This window comes from Rhipicephalus microplus, chromosome X (genome assembly GCF_043290135.1).
Source record: "Rhipicephalus microplus isolate Deutch F79 chromosome X, USDA_Rmic, whole genome shotgun sequence".
NCBI classification, from domain to species: Eukaryota; Metazoa; Arthropoda; class Arachnida; order Ixodida; family Ixodidae; genus Rhipicephalus; species Rhipicephalus microplus.
In genome coordinates this window covers 125943498-125965930 of record NC_134710.1, presented here as the reverse complement: position 1 = coordinate 125965930, position 22433 = coordinate 125943498, and the positions used below count along the sequence as shown (strand labels likewise).

General features: G+C 40.0%; 1 protein-coding gene across 1 annotated transcript in view; it reads left to right on the top strand.

The window, feature by feature from the left end:
* LOC142775100 (uncharacterized) overlaps window positions 1-22433 on the top strand; it is a 32275-nt gene that overhangs the window by 5414 nt on the left and 4428 nt on the right. Inside the window, exon 3 of the mRNA XM_075876425.1 lies at window positions 4289-4448. Within this exon, the coding sequence (XP_075732540.1) occupies window positions 4289-4448 (160 nt within the window). The remainder of the gene's footprint in view (window positions 1-4288; window positions 4449-22433) is intronic.

Sequence of the window (22433 nt, the reverse complement as noted above, 5' to 3'; positions counted from 1 at the left end):
CCATATTCTGCAAACTCTATGGAAAGAAATCACATGGCTATGTTAAATCATTGGTGCTTTTGCAACATCACAAACTAAACATTTCTTTTTCTTTTCCTGTCATAGACACAGGGCACGCACGTATTTCTTTGAAAATTCGAATTTTTGTAAAAATTTTTTGTGTCTACGTTTATAATTTTGGGGGCCTAAAACTGTATTTTGCCTGCCAATATTTAGTGCCTAAAACCTGATTTTTTAGAGCATATAAATCCGGCCTTTAGTAATAATCGCCACGTTTTGTGTGCTGTCAGCTCGTAAAATGTACTGTGCTTTGTGACACATCTGACAAGCAGTGAGACACATGCCAATGCATAAATCAAGCATATTGCTAACTTAAATGTAAAAAAATAATAAAATAAATCAATCATTCACATCTAAGACTGCTCTGGTGTTCCATGGATACTGCATATTGAAAGTTCACAATTCTGTGATACAATTAATGTAGTGTACGTGCCAGTCATTTTGTAATTTAAGAAATAACTGATGAGGAAATGTTAATCTTTTGAGAGGGGCAGTCACAAGTACAATATTCCTTCTGTTATAGCACTTATTCCATTCAAGTAGAGAGTATGCAGCCAGACTTGGTGCCTTTCAGCAGAAGACAATGGCACCAGCTCATATTTAACGTTTGCACACTTCGCGAGCATAATGTCACATCTCTTTGCGAGTGCAGTCATGCTACCTTAGTGAGCCATCGGTTAGCAAAAAATTTTGCACAGTATAGTTCGACAAGGCTGTGTCATCAACCTGGCTTGGCTAGGCTTTTACCCTCTTACCATTCTCGTTCTTGTCCCTTGCTATACTATGCTGTGCTATACTTGCCATACTATGCTGTACTAGGATGTATTTGCTATACATAGCTCTGCTTGCTCTATTCTTTTTTATATAATTATGTTAGTTTCTTTCTATCATTTTCTCCCTCTGTCTTTCTCTTCTTTTGTTCTTTTTCTTTCTCTCTATTTTCTCTTTATATTTTTTCTATGTGTCTCTCTCCCTCTCTATGTAGGCAGTCGTTCTCTTGCTTGTTATCTTTTTCTTTTTCTTTATTTCTCTTTTTCTCATATTTAATGCTATCTCTTTCTTTCTTACTCTATATCTTTTCTTCCTTCCCCTTTCCTGCTTCACGGTCACTTTCTTTTCCTACCACCTTACGAACTATACTACACATGCCTGCGTTATGCTTTGCCAAGGCCTCTATAGCTGAGTGGTTACAATGCCCTCCTTCAGATCGTGGGAATGCGAGCTCAGAGTTTCACCTAGCCAAGAAAATTTTTTTTGGCAAAAATTTATTTTTTGCAACCAATCGTTCTTTTTCTTTCCCTCTTTTCATATGTATTCCATCACCTGTCAGAGTTATTACATCTCGGGGCAGATGAATCGGCACACAGGTTCTCAGAGCAAAGTAGAAATGAACGAATATAGCTTGTGTCTGTTCATGATGATAATTTTCTGTCTATCACACATGGAAAACCCCAAGCATAACAGCCCTGCTGTAAAAAGACAGCATGCTTCAGCTTGTCTATAAATGGCTTGTAAGCAGATGAAAGGCGTCTGTGATATAGTTCAGGTAATGTAAACCAGTGCTTTACAGAAAGGACCCTATCCATGGTCATGACAGTTCAGAAAGTAGTGCTGTACTGCTAGGCAACACAAGCTTGCTGTGCTTTTATGCAAATGTTACTGAATACTTTGCCAGAAATTAGTTTAACCTGGAAATCTCTATGATACTTGAATGTGCTAATGGTGCAGCCATGGGGTGGTTTGAAGGTAAGCCCCCCTCCCCCCATTTTTACATTTGTATTTTATATATGTGCACATATACAAACACATGACACCCCATATTCAAGAATTTTTCATTCAATTAAGTTTTCATCTTCCCCTGAACTTCTGCCTTTTTTGATAAACACTCTCAAAAGGGTACCTTCCACCTGATAAAAACTTCTGGCTGTGCCTCTGTATGTTGCCATAGTATGTGTCATTGGTCTGCTTAAATGTAGCTGGAATCGCAGCTCCTCAAAAAGACTTATAATATATTGTGTGCATATTTAGAGGCCAGTTAGTACTTATTATTCAAAAATAAATGTTCTTTGCAAAAACACTGTTGCCATGTATTCAGATAGGCTGTATGTTTGAGGTGTCAGTATAACGATGCCACTCACATTTTACATGTTTCAAGCAGCGATCTTTCTTTTACAATGTGCTTGAGTTTCATCTACAGTTGAAACTCAATTTATTGAAGGGTTGACTAGGCTCAAATTTTTTTTGCTAGATAGGGAAGTTTGTAAAATTGACAGACAAATAACATTATTTATGTCCTGAGAGGCTAAGCAGCCGGCCTACGAGGTAGGCTTGCCCAGCCGTCGGCTAGTCCCATGTCAGAACAGCGAGGCTGTACCTTTCCACTCATTCACATGTTCTCTGAACAGAGAGCCTGGAGTCTTGTCTTGGGTCTTTGATGGCTGTCATTATGTCCTGCAACGCAGGGCACTGCCAGGGCATGTGTCCTGAGGAGCAAAATTTAGCATTAATCTGGGCATAGTGGTCCAATATCGAGGTGGAGCATGCTCAGAAAGCCCCTAGAGAGGTGGGACCTCATTTGGAGCATCCAGAGTATGCAGTCTGGAGCAAGCTCCCCCAAAGTTATTCGAGACACCATCTCGTTGCGGTATATAAAACCTCACGCTAGGTCCTGGGCTATCTCATTGGGATTCAGGTGACCTAGAAGTATGTCTCGTTTCATGTGTGCTGGAGACTATGTGATGAATAATATCTGATGGATGTTTGCAGTGAAAAATCCTGTCTGCCACTTTGGCTATCAATTCTGATGCGAATGCTCTAGCGGCCGCCCGGGAGTCAGTGTATACGATATTGCATTTTGTGTCTAGTAATGCCAGAGCAATAGCAGCCTGTTCTGCAACTTCGACCGAGGAGGTCTTTACTGAAGCTACTGAGAGGAGTTTTCCTTTGTCATGGATGACTGCTACGGGATACTTGTTGCCGCTGGCGTGTTGTGCCGCGTGAACGAAGGTCTCTGTTCCTGATATGTTCTTTAGAAAAGCCTTTTTGTGCCAAGATTGATTAGTTGGTTAGTTAGATAGTAAAGTTTGGTTTAGTGGTGCCATTGTGACAGGAATGATTTTTACAAGTAAGCTCGATATGGCTCATATCCTGGGATTTATTTGTCTCTGCGAACAGAAAACATACCATGAATTGAAGCAAAAGGTGGCTATCTCCATCAAAGTTATACAGGAAATATTCTATGATTTTGCCCAGTTCTTTTAAATGCAATGGATAAAAATGAAAGGGGCATATTCCTTATGAATGTGCAAGTTTTTGCTTAGTGTTGTTTAAGTTATCTTAGCTGTAATTAGCTATAATATTCAAGGTTTTATTCCAAAACAATGAACAGAAAAATGTGTCTTCCGGTGTCTGTATTCTGAATCTCATGAAACACATGCAGAGAGGACCCATTTAATGATCAGTCTAATTTGTGTTCTGATAGCACTATGGGAAAGCCACATGTAGAGAGGACGTTTGAGGAGCTGCAGTTGATTACCTTGCTGTCAGTCATTTGCACTGCATTGTTCAATTGTTCAATTGCTATGTAACATTGGTTGATCGAATCAGGTGACACTGCAGTTTTGCTGACACCACAATTCACAGCATGAATCGAAGTACTTTTTATTTTTGTCTACTGGGCAATCACCTCAAAAAATTGCAATGAGCATGATAAATAAAATTGTTATGTTTTGTGTTAGTCAATTTTCCCATTGGCTAATAATGTTAAAAAGCTTCATTTTTGGATCTTTCAAGTTATTGTTTGTAGCATAAACAAAGGCAATTGCAAAAGAAACCCTCACAGCGATACAGCTTGCATCCACAAAACTTGTCTTCTCTCCAAAAAGTTTTGGCCTTCATGACATTTTCTATTATTGAGCACATTCCTGTGACACACCATAAAGCATGAATGTTTCGCTATCTTGCCTTAGCGTATCACTACTGTGTTTGCTGTCTGGCAGAAGTTGATGTGCAAGTTGGAAGATGTTTACACTTTATAATTGATTGACCTTTCAACAGTATGCAGAAGCCATATTGATTATTCTTTAGTGTACTTGTTTGACCATGCTTGTCTTGAAACCAGTGGCTTTTTTATTTTTTCCTGCAGCCTGACATCACAGTTTTTAAACATAACAATAATAAATCGTAAAGACAATACAGTTTATCATTTGTGTGTACTGCTTGATTTCAGGATTGGTCTATAAAATTAAAAAGGTGGACTGAAGAGGACCGCCTGAACCTTACTAAAGCAAAGACCCGAGTTCGTCTTGATTTATTGTCTGCCGAGCATGTGGAAAAATTGAAAAGGGATGACAAAAGCTACAGGTGGTTTAAAATAGACAACCGTCCATGTGAGTTTTGACATTTATTTAATTTTATAAAGAGGTGGCAATGTTTAAAAGAAAGGACAGTGCATACTATGATACATGTGATTGCTTTGTAAGCCTGGAGGTGTGAAGTCAAGAGAGATGAAGCGGATCAAGCAGCTATAGAGTCTCTAAACTTCAATGTGAAATTCAAGTGAAATTGTATTAGTGTCAACCCTGAAAAAAATATAAATATGCAACTGAGAATGTAACTGGTCCCAACAGATTCCAGTTTAAATGGTTTATAGAATATTTCCCAGTTGGGTCCCCACTGCAACTGGTTGCAGTTGTTTCCCCATTGTTCTCTTCTCAGCTCGTCATTGTAGCTGTACCTGCACCAGCCTATCAGAACTATATTGGTGTATTCGTTCTGTATTAGCCAGTTGAAACTATGAACTATTGGAATTAGCCTCGCATAAGTGCTTCATCAGTGTCACGAGCGAAAGGCCCAATACATCTAGCAGCACTCCTGCATTGATAATATCAGTGATTGAATGAGGCATATCTTCAGATATATTATCATATAGTATTATCATCAAAACTACAGATGCTCCTTTTGGTGCTTCATGATGGTGGCAACCTTGCAGGCGACTACTAAAGCTGTGGCATTGGCACTCGAGGAAGTGCACGAAAAATCCTGAAAAATAAACAAAGCCATGAAATCAGGAAAACTAACATTTTTCAATAATGTTTATTTTTTATTGCAATGTGTGCAATGTTGAGGGCACAGTGAGAAATTATTGAGACCTTTCATTCACTGCATTTTCACAATGTTGCAGGAGATGAACTATAGCAAAAGACTGAGTGAAGTATTAAAACACTCACCAACAGCGGCTTATTGCATTTATGAAAACGGTACATAGTCAAAGTTTTACAATAGTGAAGGAAGAAAAAGAAGAGAGGTCAAATTGAAAACAAATGAGTAGTGGCTTGTACCGTTTACATGCTTGTGTCCTGCACTTGAGCTGTGCCCAACTATAAACTGCAATCTCGCCCAAGCTTACGCCTGGTGGAAGTTCTACCAATAGAAACTTACAATATATAAAGGGCTCTTTTTTAGAATGTTGGTATGCATACCATGCCATGCCACTAATTCTCAACTTGAAAATGATATGAAGTAAATTAAGCCTGGGTATATTTATGATGAGGCAATTAGAAAGATATAACCCTGTAGAAGGCAACCTCGATTCGATATCATTGTAAACCATAATCACAGCTAGGAGTTGGGCAGGGACGTAGCCAGATATTTTTTTCAGGGGAGGGGGTTCACACCTACCAAACGGGGGGAGGGGTAGTGGTAGAGGCATCAGATTTCTTCTGTGACGTGACTATCCATGGTAGTTTGAGCAGATTGTGTACATGTATATCAAAGTCATGAGACCCCCCCTCCCCCTCCTCGTGTGTATAGGTATGCTTGTGAAGAGAGTAAGTAAAAGTAAAGTAAGAACAGTAAAATACCGTAAATGACAGGTACATTAGTCGTTTGGAGCAACGGCCTCCCGTCGCACCATTGATTGGACTAGTCTTCGAAAACGCATTATTGCAACGAACCACCCGATAGGAGAAGACATCATTAATCGTTAATATCTGTTAAGCGTAAATGACATAGTCCTGATCGGGGCAAAGTGCGTTTCATAAGTCAAGGACGGCTCAACGTACAACATAGAATGAGAGTGACTGCATGGCTATGGGAAAGATTTTTCATGTTCAGCTTCATATGTCAAGCAGCCCTGACGCTGTGATAGCTTTTGGTCAACGTTTCTTAGTTTACTGTGTGCATCCACACATGCTTGCGATATGCAATAAGCGATTTCTTTTTTGTAAATTAGGCTGCCCGGTGGCTTTTGGTCAACGTTTCTTAGTTTACTTTGTGCATCCACACATGCTTGCGATATGCAATAAGTGATTTTTTTTTTGTAAATTAGGCTGCCCGGTGGCAACACAATTTCTCACGCATTATTTTTCGGGCAGACTTTCTTGCAACCTTGGCTGACCTTACAGTTGCAATATGACTTTTGATATCAGTGAAGTACTCTAATCTCAAAGGCTTTATCGTGCATTCTGCGAAGGCAAGGCAATCATTGTTAAAAAATGTTCAGTTGGTCTCAATCGGAAATTCACTCGGGACCAGACTATACCTACTCACTTATAAATTGCTTGTTTGCTTGGTATATACGCTAGAAAACTTAAATACATGCAAAAAGGCGTAATGTTGTAGTTTTTTTTTTTTTCGTAACTTTCGCTGCTCTGCTCCCTGAAACGATAGCGTTGCGGCAAGGTGTCGTTCGTTGTTTGCAAGCATGTAGCCGTCATTTCCCATTATGTGAACATATTCAAACCCATACAGAATATTTCACCGCACCGCGCAGCCTCAAGATGTTATACGCCATGTATACACTGCTCTTGCACTCATGTTTGCAGCTTACGCCAGTGTGAACAGGAGCAGCTTCAAACCACACAAAATATCGAGTGATAGATTCACTAGTGTTGAAAGTATAAACTCTGGTCTTGTTCAGAGCATAGTACAACATAATCGATTCCATAGAATGCGTGAACTCTGACGAGAGCTGCCAGCGCATGCCACACGAGCTTACTTATGCTGTACTGTGCACCATGCATGCCTGGCGGTTGTTTGTTTCGGTTTTCTCATGCGAATCACGGGAATTTCGCTGCTGGAATCAACTGCTTTGCGTTAATTCATATTTGCGACGTGGCATCACAATGCAAAAGAAACTACCAGCTTTCCATAGGGGTGCAATCATAAACGTGAGACGTTTTGCCCGCAGAGTAAAATACTGAGTGAGCGTGATTTTACCAGCAGCTGAAGAAAAGAGGAGGAAATATATATCCACGAATTTTTCCGCCAGGGGAGAAACAAGCGCTAGTGTTTAAGAGGGAACTTTACCAGCCGACATGTATCGTTGCTAAATTCTCATTTCTCGCATTCAGTTCCACTGCCCAAACTTTTCGGAGGGCGCTGCCTTCTAGCAATGCGAAGTCACCCCATTGAAACATGCTGTCCACACGTATTGCTGGGTAGTTTGTGTTTTGTGTCAAACAGGGCCCTTCTTTGAGACTTGATGGTCGCGCCAAAACGCTGTGAGATAACCTTTGATGATCATTTCTTGAACTCTCAGTGCATACTTGACAATTTGCTTTCAAAAAAGCTACAGCAGCCGAATAAATGGTTCCCAGCTGTAGTTTTGCAATGCCTGAATATGTCTCATGTGCCGAAAGAGCTCCTGAAAACCGATCAGAGCATATATAATGCATGCACGGAAACCACAATTCCTGTCAATGACATTGGTATTTGCGTGTTTAACAGGCCAAGACGCCTGGAGTTACAGCACGATGAGACTAGACTATGTTTGCTAATGATGACATGAAACCAGGTACTAACTGCAGCTTTCCCTCACCTAGTAAGCACAAACTGAAGTTCGAGCCTCATTGGCAAGAATTTTTTTCTTGGCTGCTGGTGTATTCCAAATATCATTAGAGAAAAAGGCATGTGTGCTTTTTGGAAAAGAAAGTTCAAGTAAGGAGGCGCACCAAGTTCTTCGTGCAAGCTTGGTTCCTTCTCCTTTCTCACTTTAGAAGAATGCGCTCGAAAGTTTCAGCAGCCTCAACGATTGTGACTACCACAAGACGTACCGTTGCTCTATAGGTAACAAATTTTCTAGAAGTACTCAAAGGTGATTCAATCACTAAAAAGATGGAGTCATCAGTGGAAGCACACAATAAATTAAATAGGAAAAAACTTATCTCCACCATAGACACTGATCTTCTGTGAGCTACAAGGTGATTATGTGACACTATTATGAGAACCACAATATAAGAATGAGAACCGCTATAGTGGGGTACTCCTGAAATTTTACTACTTTGGGTCTTTAATGTGCATCTAAATGGAAGTGTACGGACCTTAAGCAGTTTTGCCAACATCGAAAATACGACAAGGATTTGATTCCACGACCTGTGGGTCAACAAAGGAGCACCATAACTACTGGACCATTGTGGCGGGTAGTAAAAAAAGACGGTTTAGGTAAAATCACTATGTGCAACTTTTCATCCAGCTGTAAGGGTACAAGTTAAACCGATTGAGATATATTGCTTAAAATCACCGTGGCAGAGTGATTCTGTTGTCTCCTGTTGCCTACTCCTTGCTTTCTGGTAGAAAACCTTTCACTTACAGACATGGTTCACGGATACGAAAGGTGTTAACGACAATGCAACAACCCATGTTTGGATGTAACGATTCTCGTAAATTTGAGGTAACATATGTGGCATATAATATGACTTGTAATGGGCAGGATAATCTTCTTGTCAATTGAAAAAGATAATCAACAGTATTCTGCTGTGTTAAACATTCGTGCATAGATTATATTTCATTTCTTCAAAATATATGATTACTAGTATGTATGTTGTTTTCAATTTTACATAATTACATGTTTACGGCCTGGCATGTTTCTTCCTTCTGTGCATTTCTTGTTGTGTGTTATGTCGCTAGTTGCGAAAATTTTTCAATGTGCCCTTATAGTCGTGTTAATGGAAAGGGATGAACAGATGAAGCGAATCAATATAAATATTTTTAATTTGTCGTATATTTTTGCAGCTTTATGCTCCTTATATTCTTACTCTGTTTGCCTCATCGCTGAACAATAAAACTTGTGCTCACTACAACTGCCCGTGTACTAAATTTCTCATTAGGCTGCTTTAAATTTATGACAATCATCTCTTTATTTATCAGCTTAAAATATATGATGAGTATTTCAGTTGGCCTTTCTAAGTTTGTGATTGGCCTGCGAATTTGCCTGTGTTGCACCTTCTCCCTGGACAACAATTCGGAGTGCTCTAGCAGTTAGAGCATAATAAACATATGTATAAATATATTGTACACTCGCATACATGTTCACTCGATAAACCAAATATTCTGTCGAGCACGCGTGTGTGCGAGTGCCTGCGTTTACATGTGTGTGTGTGTGTGTGTATGTGTAGATGTTAGCAGCACGTGCAAAGGTTCAACAGAAATGTTAGTCTCCGACTTGAGTATAACTTAGAACATGTTCGAGGAGTCACAATGTAATATCTTTGAATGTGGCCTATCAGATTTTTGAACTGTCTCTGGCTTTTGCCATTAAAACAAACCTCTGTCTAGTAAAAATTATCTTAGTAATTGACTTCGGCGAAATATGTTTCGGCGGGTACAAGTATGACCACTGCTGCAGCATTAATCCCGTCGCCAAGTCAACCTTAAAGGGGGGGAGACACCAAATTTGTGGAATTCGTGTTCTTTGCTGTAAGCATTTCCTTTAGCTCCAGGAAGCATGATACACACACCAAGATTCGTGTATTTTCACTAGATAGTTTAATATTACTCTACTTATGTGGACCATTTTCGGTTTCGGTTTCACGGAGCAGAGTTGGGCAGTGACATATCAATCTATAGGTGGCTTGGCCACGTCACCACACAAAGCTGCAACGCACATCGTGCTGAGTTTCGTCTGCTCTCACATGCACGTGCCACACAAGTGCTAGAAAAACAAATGCGCTGACAGTTGCCATAGCCAGCTGCAGTAGCATCCAGGCAGTGGCAAGGCAAAAGGCAGCCAGAAAGAAACAAGGCGTTTATATTTACATCGTATGTACAGAATGTGGACGAAAAAGCCGCCTTTTATTGGCGCCGATACGCTGAAAGAGCATGGGGCAGCCCCGCTATTGGACGCGTGCGGTGTCTCTGATGGACAAGGACGCGTCAAGTGTCTCTTCGAAAGCACCCAGTGTCCTTCACGGACGCACAGTTTATTTCTCTGCAAAGGACGCCAACACACTTGTCACTACAAATCTGGTGTGACATCACGACAACTGGCGTTGCTTCTCATGTTCTTAAATGTCAGTGTTGCTGCGCAAGCGATGGGTCGAAATCATGAGAGTGGGAATTAAGCTACACTTTTAAAAGTAAATTAAAATATATTCTACGCATTTGTTTTGTCCGCCCCTTCGTGTGAAAAGTGCTTGCATACAGAGGAAACCTACAACAGGCTTGGGATAGCCTCAGAATTTGGTGGCACCACACCTTTATAACGCTCCTGGCTGAGATTCCTGCCCAAAATCTCAGAGTTTCAAAGCCTTGACAAACACCATGGCATTTCTTCTGCTATGCTCGGGAGGTGTTGAAACAAACCCTGGTCCTAACACCCACTCTGAATTTCCGTTGGACATTGATTATTTACCAGCTGATCCCGCTGCGCCGACGAACCTTATCCTCAAGTTCATGAAATATATATACTTGCATACGCGTTTTCTTCAAATGTCTAAATTCCAAACTGAAATCACTGCTGATGTTAAGGCTATAAGATCTGAATAACAATCACTTAAATTAAGGATATCTGGTATTACGAAAAGTCTGGACACACTAAAGGAAAAGTCGCTAAATGTGGAAGTGGTCACATTTAAAGTTTCTAGCCTGGCAAAAACTGTCGAAAAAGTTTGCGCTCAGAACAGCCTTTTTGAAGCCGTCTAAACGAGCTGGAACATCAATTGCAGCGCAACAACTTAATTTTCATAGTCTCCCTGATAGCAGTGAAACAGTGGCATGAAACTGAAGCGCATGTAGTCTGAGTAATCAAAAACATTACCGACACATTGCCATCAGACGCAATACAACGTGCACATTGCCTTGGCTCTTTCACGTCTAATAAATCTCATCCTGTTATTGTAAAGCTTAGTAACTTCAAAATCAAAGAAAAACTACTGTCTCTGTGCGGTTAACTGAATAAAAAAAACCTTAGTATAAGCGAGGATTTCTCTGCTGCTATTCGTACCGCTCGAAGAAAATTGATAGCCTATGCTAAGAGCCAAGCCTCTTCCAAACCTTTTAAGCTACGTTATGACAAGCTAGTACTGAACAAAAATGATGTGTGCACAATGCCATTACTGATCAAATTCATTAAGAAACTTGGAAACGCAGCGATAATCTTGGGTGTTCATTCCCTCTTCCATCACGTCCATCTATGTAGCGGTGTAAGAGAGCTAGTGGCTGACCTGTTTTTTCGCAAGTTCCAGTTTTTTACTCAAACGTAAGGAGTGCCTCTAACAAACACGATTTCTTATTGGCCATGATTGATACATGCTCAGCGAAAATGATTGCTCTCACTGAAATATGGTTATCTGCACATGTCATCGATGCTGAAGTGTTTAATGATGCCGTGCAGTTTCGCGTTTACCGTTTTTGACGTACTTCACGTAGAGAAGGTGGCATCTTTTCAGCTATTTCAAATGATATTCCATCTTCTGTTATTTGTACAGACGACGATCTAAAGCTCGTGTGGGCTTCTTTCATTCTGATTTCATACTGGTTATGACTGTGTGCCTAGCGAACAGTCAACAAACTCTGTCCTGTGCCTTATCATGCACTGCTTTCCATTTCTTTTTATGGGGCAGGTCCTGTTTGTCTACTGGGACAACTCGTCAGGGGCACTAAAGACCACCTTCATTTTGATGCATTGTCCTATTTTCTTTAGGTGATGTGACACAGAGTGCATATACGGAATGACTGCCATCTTTTCCCGCTTTTCCACTGTGGTGACCTCTGTTACCATTAATGTTACTCTGTTACCCTTCTCTTTCTAGGCGCTTTGATTGTGCCAGGATACTAGCTTCCAATACGTGGTAACAGGACCTCTCTAAGGCATTTTAGAAACATGACTGGAAGTCAGTGCTTGTCCCATCCTTTTTCTGTCCACCGTGTATTTTTCTTGTGCTGTTAAACCTTAAGCATGCCAAACTAACTAGCTTAGTCAGCCACTTTGTTAACTTACAGATTAAGCTGGCATATCAATGTCAGTTACAAGTCCTATACAAGTGCAAAACCGCCATTTTTTCCTCACCTCATCTTAGTGCACCAAAAACACAACAGCTACCCCAATGCTTTGGTGGCGAATGTCATGTTGCGAAGGAAGAATTGGCCATGCCCACCTCTGAAATTACACTTTCTTGACACGCTTGGGACAGCCAGGAAGAAACCTGCCGGTGCCCAATCTCCAAGGACATGCTCATGATGCTCGAATCACTCAACGGCCTTGCACTTTGCGTATATGGCGTAGTAATTTTAGTACATGGCACCATTTGTAAAGAGAAGAGGGACTGATTTCTGGCTGACTTTAAAAATTACTTAAAAATTCCAGGTGGCAGGCTGCACTATAATGTTTTGCTCGCATGTTCTCAAGAGCCTCGAATAACTGGCAGCATTTTCTTACCGTATGCTGAAAGAGTTTTGCTGTGCCCGTTTAAAGATAATAAAAGGCAAATCTGTTTGTATTTCTCGTGACACGTTGCAATTAAGGGGGCGATTAAATTGTCTGAAAGCGAAAAGAAGTACATGCTGCAAGCGATCTGGGTGCTTCATTTATTAAATTTTTGGAGCTAAACTCCAATGTTTCTGTAAACAAGGCGACACTGATTAGAAACTTCCAAAATTTATTTCAACATCTCCTGAAAAGTTCTAGAGCCCTATTTCTCTTAGTAAATAAATTAACGATGCTCTCATGATAAATGGTGTTTTGGGTTTTAATAATGCAGTCATAGCAGATTCATTCAACTTACTCTTTAGGACTTTGTTTACACATGACAATGTTTCAGTGTCATAGCTTCATGCTTCGTACTCTCTAAGTGGGACATTGCTAATTATGAGAATGGATTGCTTATGCTTTTTAACCTTGATATCAAGAAATAACTTGGTCCTGATGGTTCACCAAATGAGTTCTTAAAGCAATATCACCGTGGGTCTCTAAATATCTGCATGTGGGACTGTTTTGTAAATCGCTAACTGAAGGCAAGATACTGATCGACTAGAAAATGGCACAAGTGGAACTTAAATAGAGAATTGTAATAAGCAGCACAGCTTGACTATTGTCTTATCTCTTCCATTTCATCAAGCAAAATTCTCGAGCAAATATTACACAAGCACATCACTGAGTTCCTTTCAAAAATAAGATTTCATGCAATCAGTATTGTTTCACAAAAGGATTTTCTGTATGCATTCGTTGAGTATAACTACTGCACAAAATTTTGCTAAGGCAATAAATTCATGTAGATGGGCTGGTACGATTTTCAGGGACATTGCAAAATCATTTGACAAGGTTTCCCACTGAAAGCCGCTCCTCACTTATGATGTCACTCTGTGTATTGGTAGAATTGTTACTTAGCTTTGTGTATATCATTTAAACTGACAACATTATGTTTCATTCAGGAACCATTGCTCTAGAAAGCTTCCCATTGACTCTCACATTCCTTATGATTCAGATCATTTTTGTGTCTTCTCTTTATCAGCGACATTGTTCATGACATTCCTGCGCAAACTCAAGAATATGTCGATGATTGCATAATGTATTCAGAAATAAATAGCATCAGCGACCAGCTATGTCTAAATGATGGCTTTAGAAGAATTGTAAAATGGTGTAGTGATTGGCAGATGGCTATCAACTTTGACAAAACAATTTTTAGAAAAATTTTGTGCAAATGTACCAATCTGCTCTTCCAGTATTCAACACGCAATGTCTTACTCTCTGACGTTAAGCCTATAAAATATTTTGGTCTTAATATTTCTGACGATCTTAGATGGAACACATCAATATTATGTGTAATTTTGCCAATGAAAGGCTTTTCTTCCACTGACGGGCTTTGTGTCTGACAATTCCTGAGGTTCGTTTTGTTGTATTTGATGTGATTGTGCAGCTTCTATTTAATTACACTTCTGTAATCTCGTGTACTTCTATTTGTATCCTTCTAAATAAAACATTGATATATAGAAGATAGTCAAAAATGAATTGGTCGATATATATATGCAAAAAAGTAATTAATTGGGATTTTACAGGACCCCAAAAAACGCGTGATTTAACCAAATGCTGACTTACCGAAAGTGTCAAGAAAACAATAGACACTGTCTATTATACCAATACACCTCCATTTTTTTCATGAATATGTAAATACTTTTCTTATTTTGCATAAGAGCACTGTAGAAAGCACAATTTTCCTCATCTTGCAATTTTATTTTTCAATAATGCTACCACAGTATGAAACTTCTGTGTTTAATTAGCCTGAAACATGCTCTACACTGCTATACATTATCAAGTATCTCCAGCAATATCACACATGCATACCGATATTAGAGGTTAAAGTAATTGGCAACTGATATCTAGTAAATCGCGATGTAACACACAAGTTTTGTGCCAGCATACTGACCGCGGCTGAAAACTCGTTTTCAACATGTTCCACCATGTTCGAGTTTTTGTAACATTGGGCATGCATTGCGTCAAGTTAAATTGAAGCTGCTCAGTGCCGTATAACCACTTGTGGGCAAAATCATTGTGTCTAACTGAAGAAGATAGTAATGCAGATAGCACCGCCTCATTTCTGTTGGCTGCAAGTGCCGTTTTGCTGTTTTGTCATGTGTCTATTTTATCATCTGAATGCCTTCCTCAAGCATTCACAGGACAGAGCAGAAAGAGAAATAATAGGAGCTTTACATATTCTCAAATTTGGTGACAAATGTACTAGTGTGATTTCTATCATGTTTTGTGACCAGGTTGTCTCCTTGTTACGATGTTATCTGTAGGCTTTATTATTTGACATGGCAAGCTTGCACTTCGAGCTGTGGTTCTCATGGTGGTGCGGTTTTTGTTTATACGATGCATGCCCGTTTCTGTACACTGATGCAGCTCTTTATTGTTTAAGCATTGTTAATAACTTGCTGTAGTTCTCAAGTAAAGTGTCCCCCCCCCACTCCCTGCCCCGTTTACTGACGCGGTGCATTGATAATCAAGACTTGTTTTCGTTTTCTGTGCTGCTTCTCAAAAACGTTCTTTTTTCTTTGATCACGTGGCTTCTTGGTTAAGCACTCCGTTGAAGTTCTGTTCAGTACCCTTAGTAGTGTTCTAGTCAGATTGTATTCACTGGTGGGTTTATTTGTTTTCTACAAATTAGGCAGTTCTCTTTGATGGCTTGTTTAGCCTCGGTGGGACTTACTTCCTTTTGTGTTATCGATATTTCGGTTTTAGTGAATTGGTGCATGTGTCACTCTAAGCATGCTTAATGCAAGAGTCAAGTGGTATGATAATATTGCACATTTCTATTGCTTTGGGTGCTAGACAGCTGAGTCGGCAGAAGTGTGTGGCCATGATGGAGTGTTTGTGGTGAGGTCTTCTCACTTTTGTTACTGAGTGGATGCACCACTGATGTTATCCCGCTTACTGGCTGCTGTTATCAATTTTCATGTTTCAGGAGCTTGCTCGCCAAGCTTTTTATGCTCTGGTCATGTCCGTTGACGTGTACGCTAGAGGTGCAGCTGAGAAATATACCCACTATACACCCACCGTAACTTTTATGAAGTAGAGAAGCACCCACTATATAATTCATCATTCTGCTGATAAGCGAGGTACCCACTACATATCTGTAAAGCATTATGTGTACTTTGTGCTGCGAATAAGGCTCGTCGACAGGCAGACCCCGAAGTCAGAGCTTGCCACATACTTCACCGACCACAAAATTCTAATCTTTTAAGGAAAATGCATCCCATAGCTTTGTAATCAGTAATGTTATCGTTTTATGTAATTGCATCAATATGTAATTCAGTACATCTTGAGTATATACATATAAGTGTATATGCATACAATAACCCCTTTAACAATGCGTCATGCCTTTTTATGATGGTAGATGACATGTATGGAGGATTCACGGGTTCTCCCGATCAGTTCTGAGAAAGCTCCTTCATCATCATTCACTTCATGGAGATGGTGGGATTTTTTTCCTACTAAATCTCAGTTGAAAGTTGAGTGTGTGTACTGTGAGCTCCTTGTTTATGTTCTTGTTTCTGATCGCTCCCTTGTTTAACAATGAGAAACAAGCTTATAGTAATAACCAAAACACCTACTCATCAGGATAAGCAAGTCCCACTTGCTTTAAATATTCACACACCAAATGACTACTTCTGTGTTACCCACCAGGGCAGTCTATAGTGGTTATCATGCTCAACTGCTGACTTACAGGTAACAGGACTAAATTCTGGTTGCCACGGCCTCATTTTCAATAGAGAAAAAAATGCTGGAGGCCCATTTATTTAGGTTTAGATGCCTGTTAAGGAACACTAGATGGTGCTAAAGGACACTAGATGATGTTCTTTAACACTGTGGAATTATCGGTAATGAACGGGCTGATCAAGGTGCCCGTTCAGTCCATTCGGAAGACAACGACCAGCCAATACCGCTCTCTAGGATGGACACTGCTAGACAGCTCTGCATGCTTGCTCACCTATGCTCCATGTCACATTAAAATGAGCCTCTTTTTACGCATGCAAGATTACGATCTCTTGATCCTATGTTAAGCTTACAACTTCCAACAAAAATTCGACGAGGTGACGCTACTGATTTGTGCAGACTACGGTTGGGCGTTTATCTGTGCGTACGTGTACGTTCCGCATAGGGATGGCCGCCACCGCCACCTTTGAACACTGCGGAGATGAATAGACAATTCGGCACATCCTGTATGACTGCCTGAAAAATAACCTAGAAAGACAATACCTTTCTAATACACTAAACAAGTTAGATGATTAGCCGCTGTCAGAAGAAAGTATACTGCGCCATCGTCATGACTCATCATCACAGAAGAAAGCCGTGCAAGCGGCGAACTACTGGCCTGTCAGAACGCCTCTGAGAGTGGATTGATTTTGTTCGTGCATGTGTGCCCATGTTTTGCTCTTATTTATTTTTGAACTCTATTTCTCTTTCAACCCTCTCTTCCCCAACTCCAGTGTGGGGTAGCATACCTGATGCTAGCATCTGGTTAACCTCCCTGCCTTCCTTTTTTCTCAGTTCTCTCTCTCTCTCTCTTTAGATGGTACGAATTCCTGTAGCCCTCCACTATGGCATTTGTCATATTCATATCATGGTTTTGGGGCATTAGGCCCCACAACTATGTATTTTTATTACCTCCTCTGTGCTACTTCTGAACATAAGCTCCTTAGAGGGATTCCGATTTTAAACTAGTTAGCCACTCCTTGCCTTGGTGGCAGGTAGCAAATGATTCTGATTCCAATTTGGCATTTGAGTAGTAGCTCCAATTGAAAAAATTACCACTTAACTTGCTCACTGTAGGAACACTAGTGTGCACACTCATGTTGTCATCACTGTGTATGTGTGCAAATACATTAAAATCATAGTTATGTGCCCGTAAACCCAAACAATTGATGAACTGCTGCCAATGATTACTCATTGTGCTATCACCACCAAGAGCCTATCAGTTTTTGTGATTCTTGAGGCAGAAATTGTGCAGGAATAGTGGCATTGTTTTTTCCCTAGCAAAAATCACCTATTGAAAAACAATTATCCTATTAAATTATTGAATATATTGGTCTATTTGTATTCTATGGGTCTATAGATGGCATTGTGGTCTATTAGACCTCTATTTGTCTATTGGTGTACTTGTCTATTGGCACTTTATTAGCCTATTGCATATTGGTTGTGTATATGTCTATTGGCATTCTACATTTCTATTAGTACTGTATTTGTGTATTGGAACTCTATCACCCTATTTCTCAGTAGAGAACTCTTGGCTTTGGAATGAAAATATTAGGCATTTGAAGACTGCAACATAGCAGCGCCTCAGTGAAACAAAAAAAATCCATTCGAAGTGAGGCCTGTATTGTGTTTATAAATTAAACAGGATCATTTCATAAAATTGGCAATTTTCCCCAAAACAAGCTTTCCAAGCATTCTGTTCTTCCTTGGGAAATGTATGCCACTGAACCACTTATCCAGATAGTGCCTGAAAATGAAAAGTGATAGAAAATACCGGGAAGTAGGAAGGAAGTTTTTTGGAAGAGCTACAGAAGAAAATGAAGCATTACAGTAATAAAAAAAAGCAGGACTAGTATGAGGAAAATTCCAGTGAGCTGGCAGTAGGTAACAGCTTAACGCAGAAGGGACAAATATTTGTCCCAGCTGTGCAGCAAATTTGATTATGCTTGTATCCAGAAACAAAACCTCAGTCACTTGAGTGGACTTCGGACACTTGTGGGCAAGGCGAAATCGCACTAGCTCTAAACAAATCCCAGTGTCTGAGCTTTGGGAGTCACACAAGAAGCTTCACTATATAAGCGCCGCTCTACTGACTGCAGCCATGTATGCAACAGATTGGGGCTCAGTGAGCATGAATGCTAATTAATGATGGGACAGCCACACATGATTTTCGTTGGCAATAAGCTTCTTTCCTCTCCCCAAAGTACACTATTATGACTCAACGAAGACATTAAATATTTTAGTCTTTTTGAGTTATCATGAAAACAATGCGCTAGTCAATAACGTGTCACCAATAACCTGTCGCCAGTGTCTGTATATGCACCCATACAATGTTCAAATGTCTTGTACTGTAGAGTGGAAAAACTACTGGAACAAATAAAGCGGCCAAACAGTTTTAATGGTGATGCACTTTGATTGCTGGAAAATGCACGAATTATCAGCACAAGAAAAGCAACTTTTACTAACTAACAAATATATAAAACAGTTCACTTACCTAACAGTGACAGGGTATACGCTCTGAAGAAATCACCTTGGTGGGCATCTTGTTGGCACCGGTACCACTTGATGTTTAAGTCCGAGACGCTGCTTTTAGCATAACTCCTTTGACATATATGACTATGTTAGCATCGTCGTTGTGATTCCATTTGTGCAAATTTAACTTTAAAACACTTTTAAACCTCATCACGATCAGCACACAAAAAAGCACAAAAAACACAAGTGCCCAGCACAAAGATTGTCTAAGTGTGCACTGATCGTGATGAGCGTGTTCCAACTAGCCTAATTTGCTACTTTACTTCTAAACCTATACAAACACAAAGCATGATCCCGCCGCATCACACTCGATGTGTGGCCGCATCACGATGACCCTCCCCTCGCGGGGCTAGTATAGTCATCCACCGGATAATTAAATAAAGTCTTCTCTTTCTCTCTGACCACGCCAGCTGAGCTTGTGGCTGTAGCCGCTTGCAAGCACGCTTGCTGTCTTTAGCACTTGTGTCGTGGTCATGACACAAAATTAAGCGTTTGTCTTGTAATGAAGAAGTAGTGGGTCATGCTAAGCTCGGCAGTCACATCGTCACCGCTGAGCACGAGGCGCTTGAGCTGGACGTCCTCGCTGTTTTTGCTGGCTAGACCTACGCACCTGTCCTGTCTAATGTAACAGTTCTACTTTTCAGACTGTCTCAGTTCTTTTATCATTTTTTTCTCACTTTTTATGGCAATATTTTTATCTCGTCAGATATACTCAGCTGCAGACACTATAAAAGCTTATAAAAAGTGTAGCAAACTGAAATAGCAGTGGTACAAATAAAAATAAAATGTAAAACATAGAGCACCTTCATGCGACATTATAGTCTTTTTTTTAATTGTTTATTCCAGCCTGTGTCACACTGCAGCATCTCTCGAACCTTTTTCGTTTTAATTTGTGCTAATGGTGCTCAATAAGGCACATTTTACAGCCTATGGGTACCAATACGCACCAATAGCTGCCCATACACATTTATTAGTCCAATAGGAGACAAATAACTATATCCTACTGAACCCTAATCATGATAACACGTGTCTATTGGTTCTATAGTTGAGAAATAGCTACAATCTATAGGCACCCTATTGGTCTTATCGATGACAAATAAGTGTAGTCAATTGCTTTTATTGGTGCTAATAGAATTCAAATAAGACCAATAAAGTTCCTATACAGCTCATATAGAACCAAAAATATTTCTCTATAGAATCAATAGATTTCTCTATCATCATTTTTGCTAGCATATATGGCGGCATCGCTTGTGTACACTAACCTCAATGTGTGAACAGTTGAAATCACACCCTTTGGGCAATAAACCAGCTAGGACCAAGGTGTTACTTTTTGAGAGTTTATGAATCAAACAGAAGTTGGTTCATACAAGCACATCAATTGGAAACTATGTGCATTAGGAAACCAAAATTACTGCCCCACGCCGATGCACGCATGGATGTGCGAGCGATGCTCAATACACCTGCGAAAGCCATGCCAGATTTTTCCCTGTGTTAGATTGGGAATTAACCAGAATTCCCCAGTCAGTTTCAGTCACCGAGCAGTTTTTTTAGATCACTGTGGTGCCACCTTTAGGCCCACTGGTACTCCAATTCAAGACGTGCTCTGGTGGCACTTTTGATCTTGCGGCCTACACCTGTTTGATGGTATGAAAATGGAATGCTAGCAAAATCCAAAGGGGTTTTTTTTTCTTTTTTTCTAGCGTATCTTTAAAATCAAAAGTTGCAAAGTCAATCCAGTAGTTCTCTACTGTGGTGGATCAGTAGTTACAGTGCTCAGCGGCTGAACTTCAGGTCGTGAGTTCCAGCCACTGCAGTCGCATATTCATTGGAGGTGAAATGGTAGAGGTCTATGCACCGTGGGATGTCAGTGCACATTAAAGAACACCAAATAATTGAAATTTCTAGAGCCTTCTACTATGGCCTCATAATTATGTAGTGGTTTTAGCACGTAAAGCCCGAAATATTACAACTCAAGTAGTCCCACAGCTGACAAGATGCATTACATGCATGTAATGGGCATACATGTATTATGCAGTCAATGTTCTTAGCTCATCACAATGAAAAGAAACAAGGCTCACTTGAGTTGTTTTTTTTTTTTTTCAACAATAATCATTGATCGTCAGCTCCCAACTCAATGTCTGTGCCAGTGCAGGCCGCAATGATGCAAGAAAGTGCCGCATGATAAAATTTTTGAACTTGCCAGTGTTCTACTTACAGTCGGTAAACATCTCTAAGATCATTGGAGACAATGTTTTAATGAAAGCTCTGCATAATTTCTCATGCCTATGTAGGGATGGTGTGACCTAATTGCCTTTTTTTTTGGTATTTCAGATCGGAGCAGTTCGACTAAGGGGATTTGGTCTTTTTTTTTTAATGACACGCTTATAGAATTTTTTAGTCGCTTGCTGCTTGTATAAGGTTATTTGGGTTTTCCTGCAAACATATTTACTTTAGTGCTTGTCCTGTTCACTAACATAGTGAATTCCTCAATGATATTATATTATGCAGTTGAGTGTTTAAATCAGACATACATATGATGGGGAAAGAAACAAGAAACATTATTCATGCACCGGCAAATCTGCAACAAACAAAGTGGGGAAGGCTGTTAAAAAATCAATATGTGCTCTAGCTAGCTCCATTTGTTTTATCATTCAAAATAATGAAAGTAATTTTTTTATATCTTTTTTACATTTCACAGACTTTTGTTTAATTTTAAAATATTTTCAAGAATGAGAAAATTTATTACATTCTCACTCCTTTGGGCTTCTTTGCAACATTCGCACCACTTGGAGGTTTTCGTGGGTAGGGTTATTTGCTTCTTAGCTTGGAGGCATCTGGCAACTTGCCCCAACTGCACTCTTTCATACTTATTGTGACTGTCTTATGATTGAACAAATATGGGATGAAACTGGAGAACAATAATTTGTGTGCGTGTGTGTGTGTGTGCATACATAGATTTGTCTGTTTGTGGACACACACTCAGGGTTTGTATGAAAGATGTTAGGAATAGTTTTGGAAAAACATGTGGCTACAATGCCTCAGTCTTCAAAGCAAGTCTCTTGAGCAGCGACACACTTTTGTAACTGGCTTTCTCGACTTAGGGGCTTCTAGTTGGCGAATTCCATGAGGCTCTTAAGGACACACATTCAAGCTTCTTTGACAGCACTTAGGGTCTCCTTGTGGTGTCTTTAAAGGGGCCCTGCAACACTTTTTGAGGATGGTCAGAAAACGCTGCCGATCGGTAGTAGAGGCTTCCGACAACATGCGAGTCAAATATTATAGTGCAACACGCGGCCTGGAATTCAAAATAAGATATCAAAGTCAGTTAAAAATTGCTTTCTCTTCTCTCGACAAATGACGGATTATTTTTTAA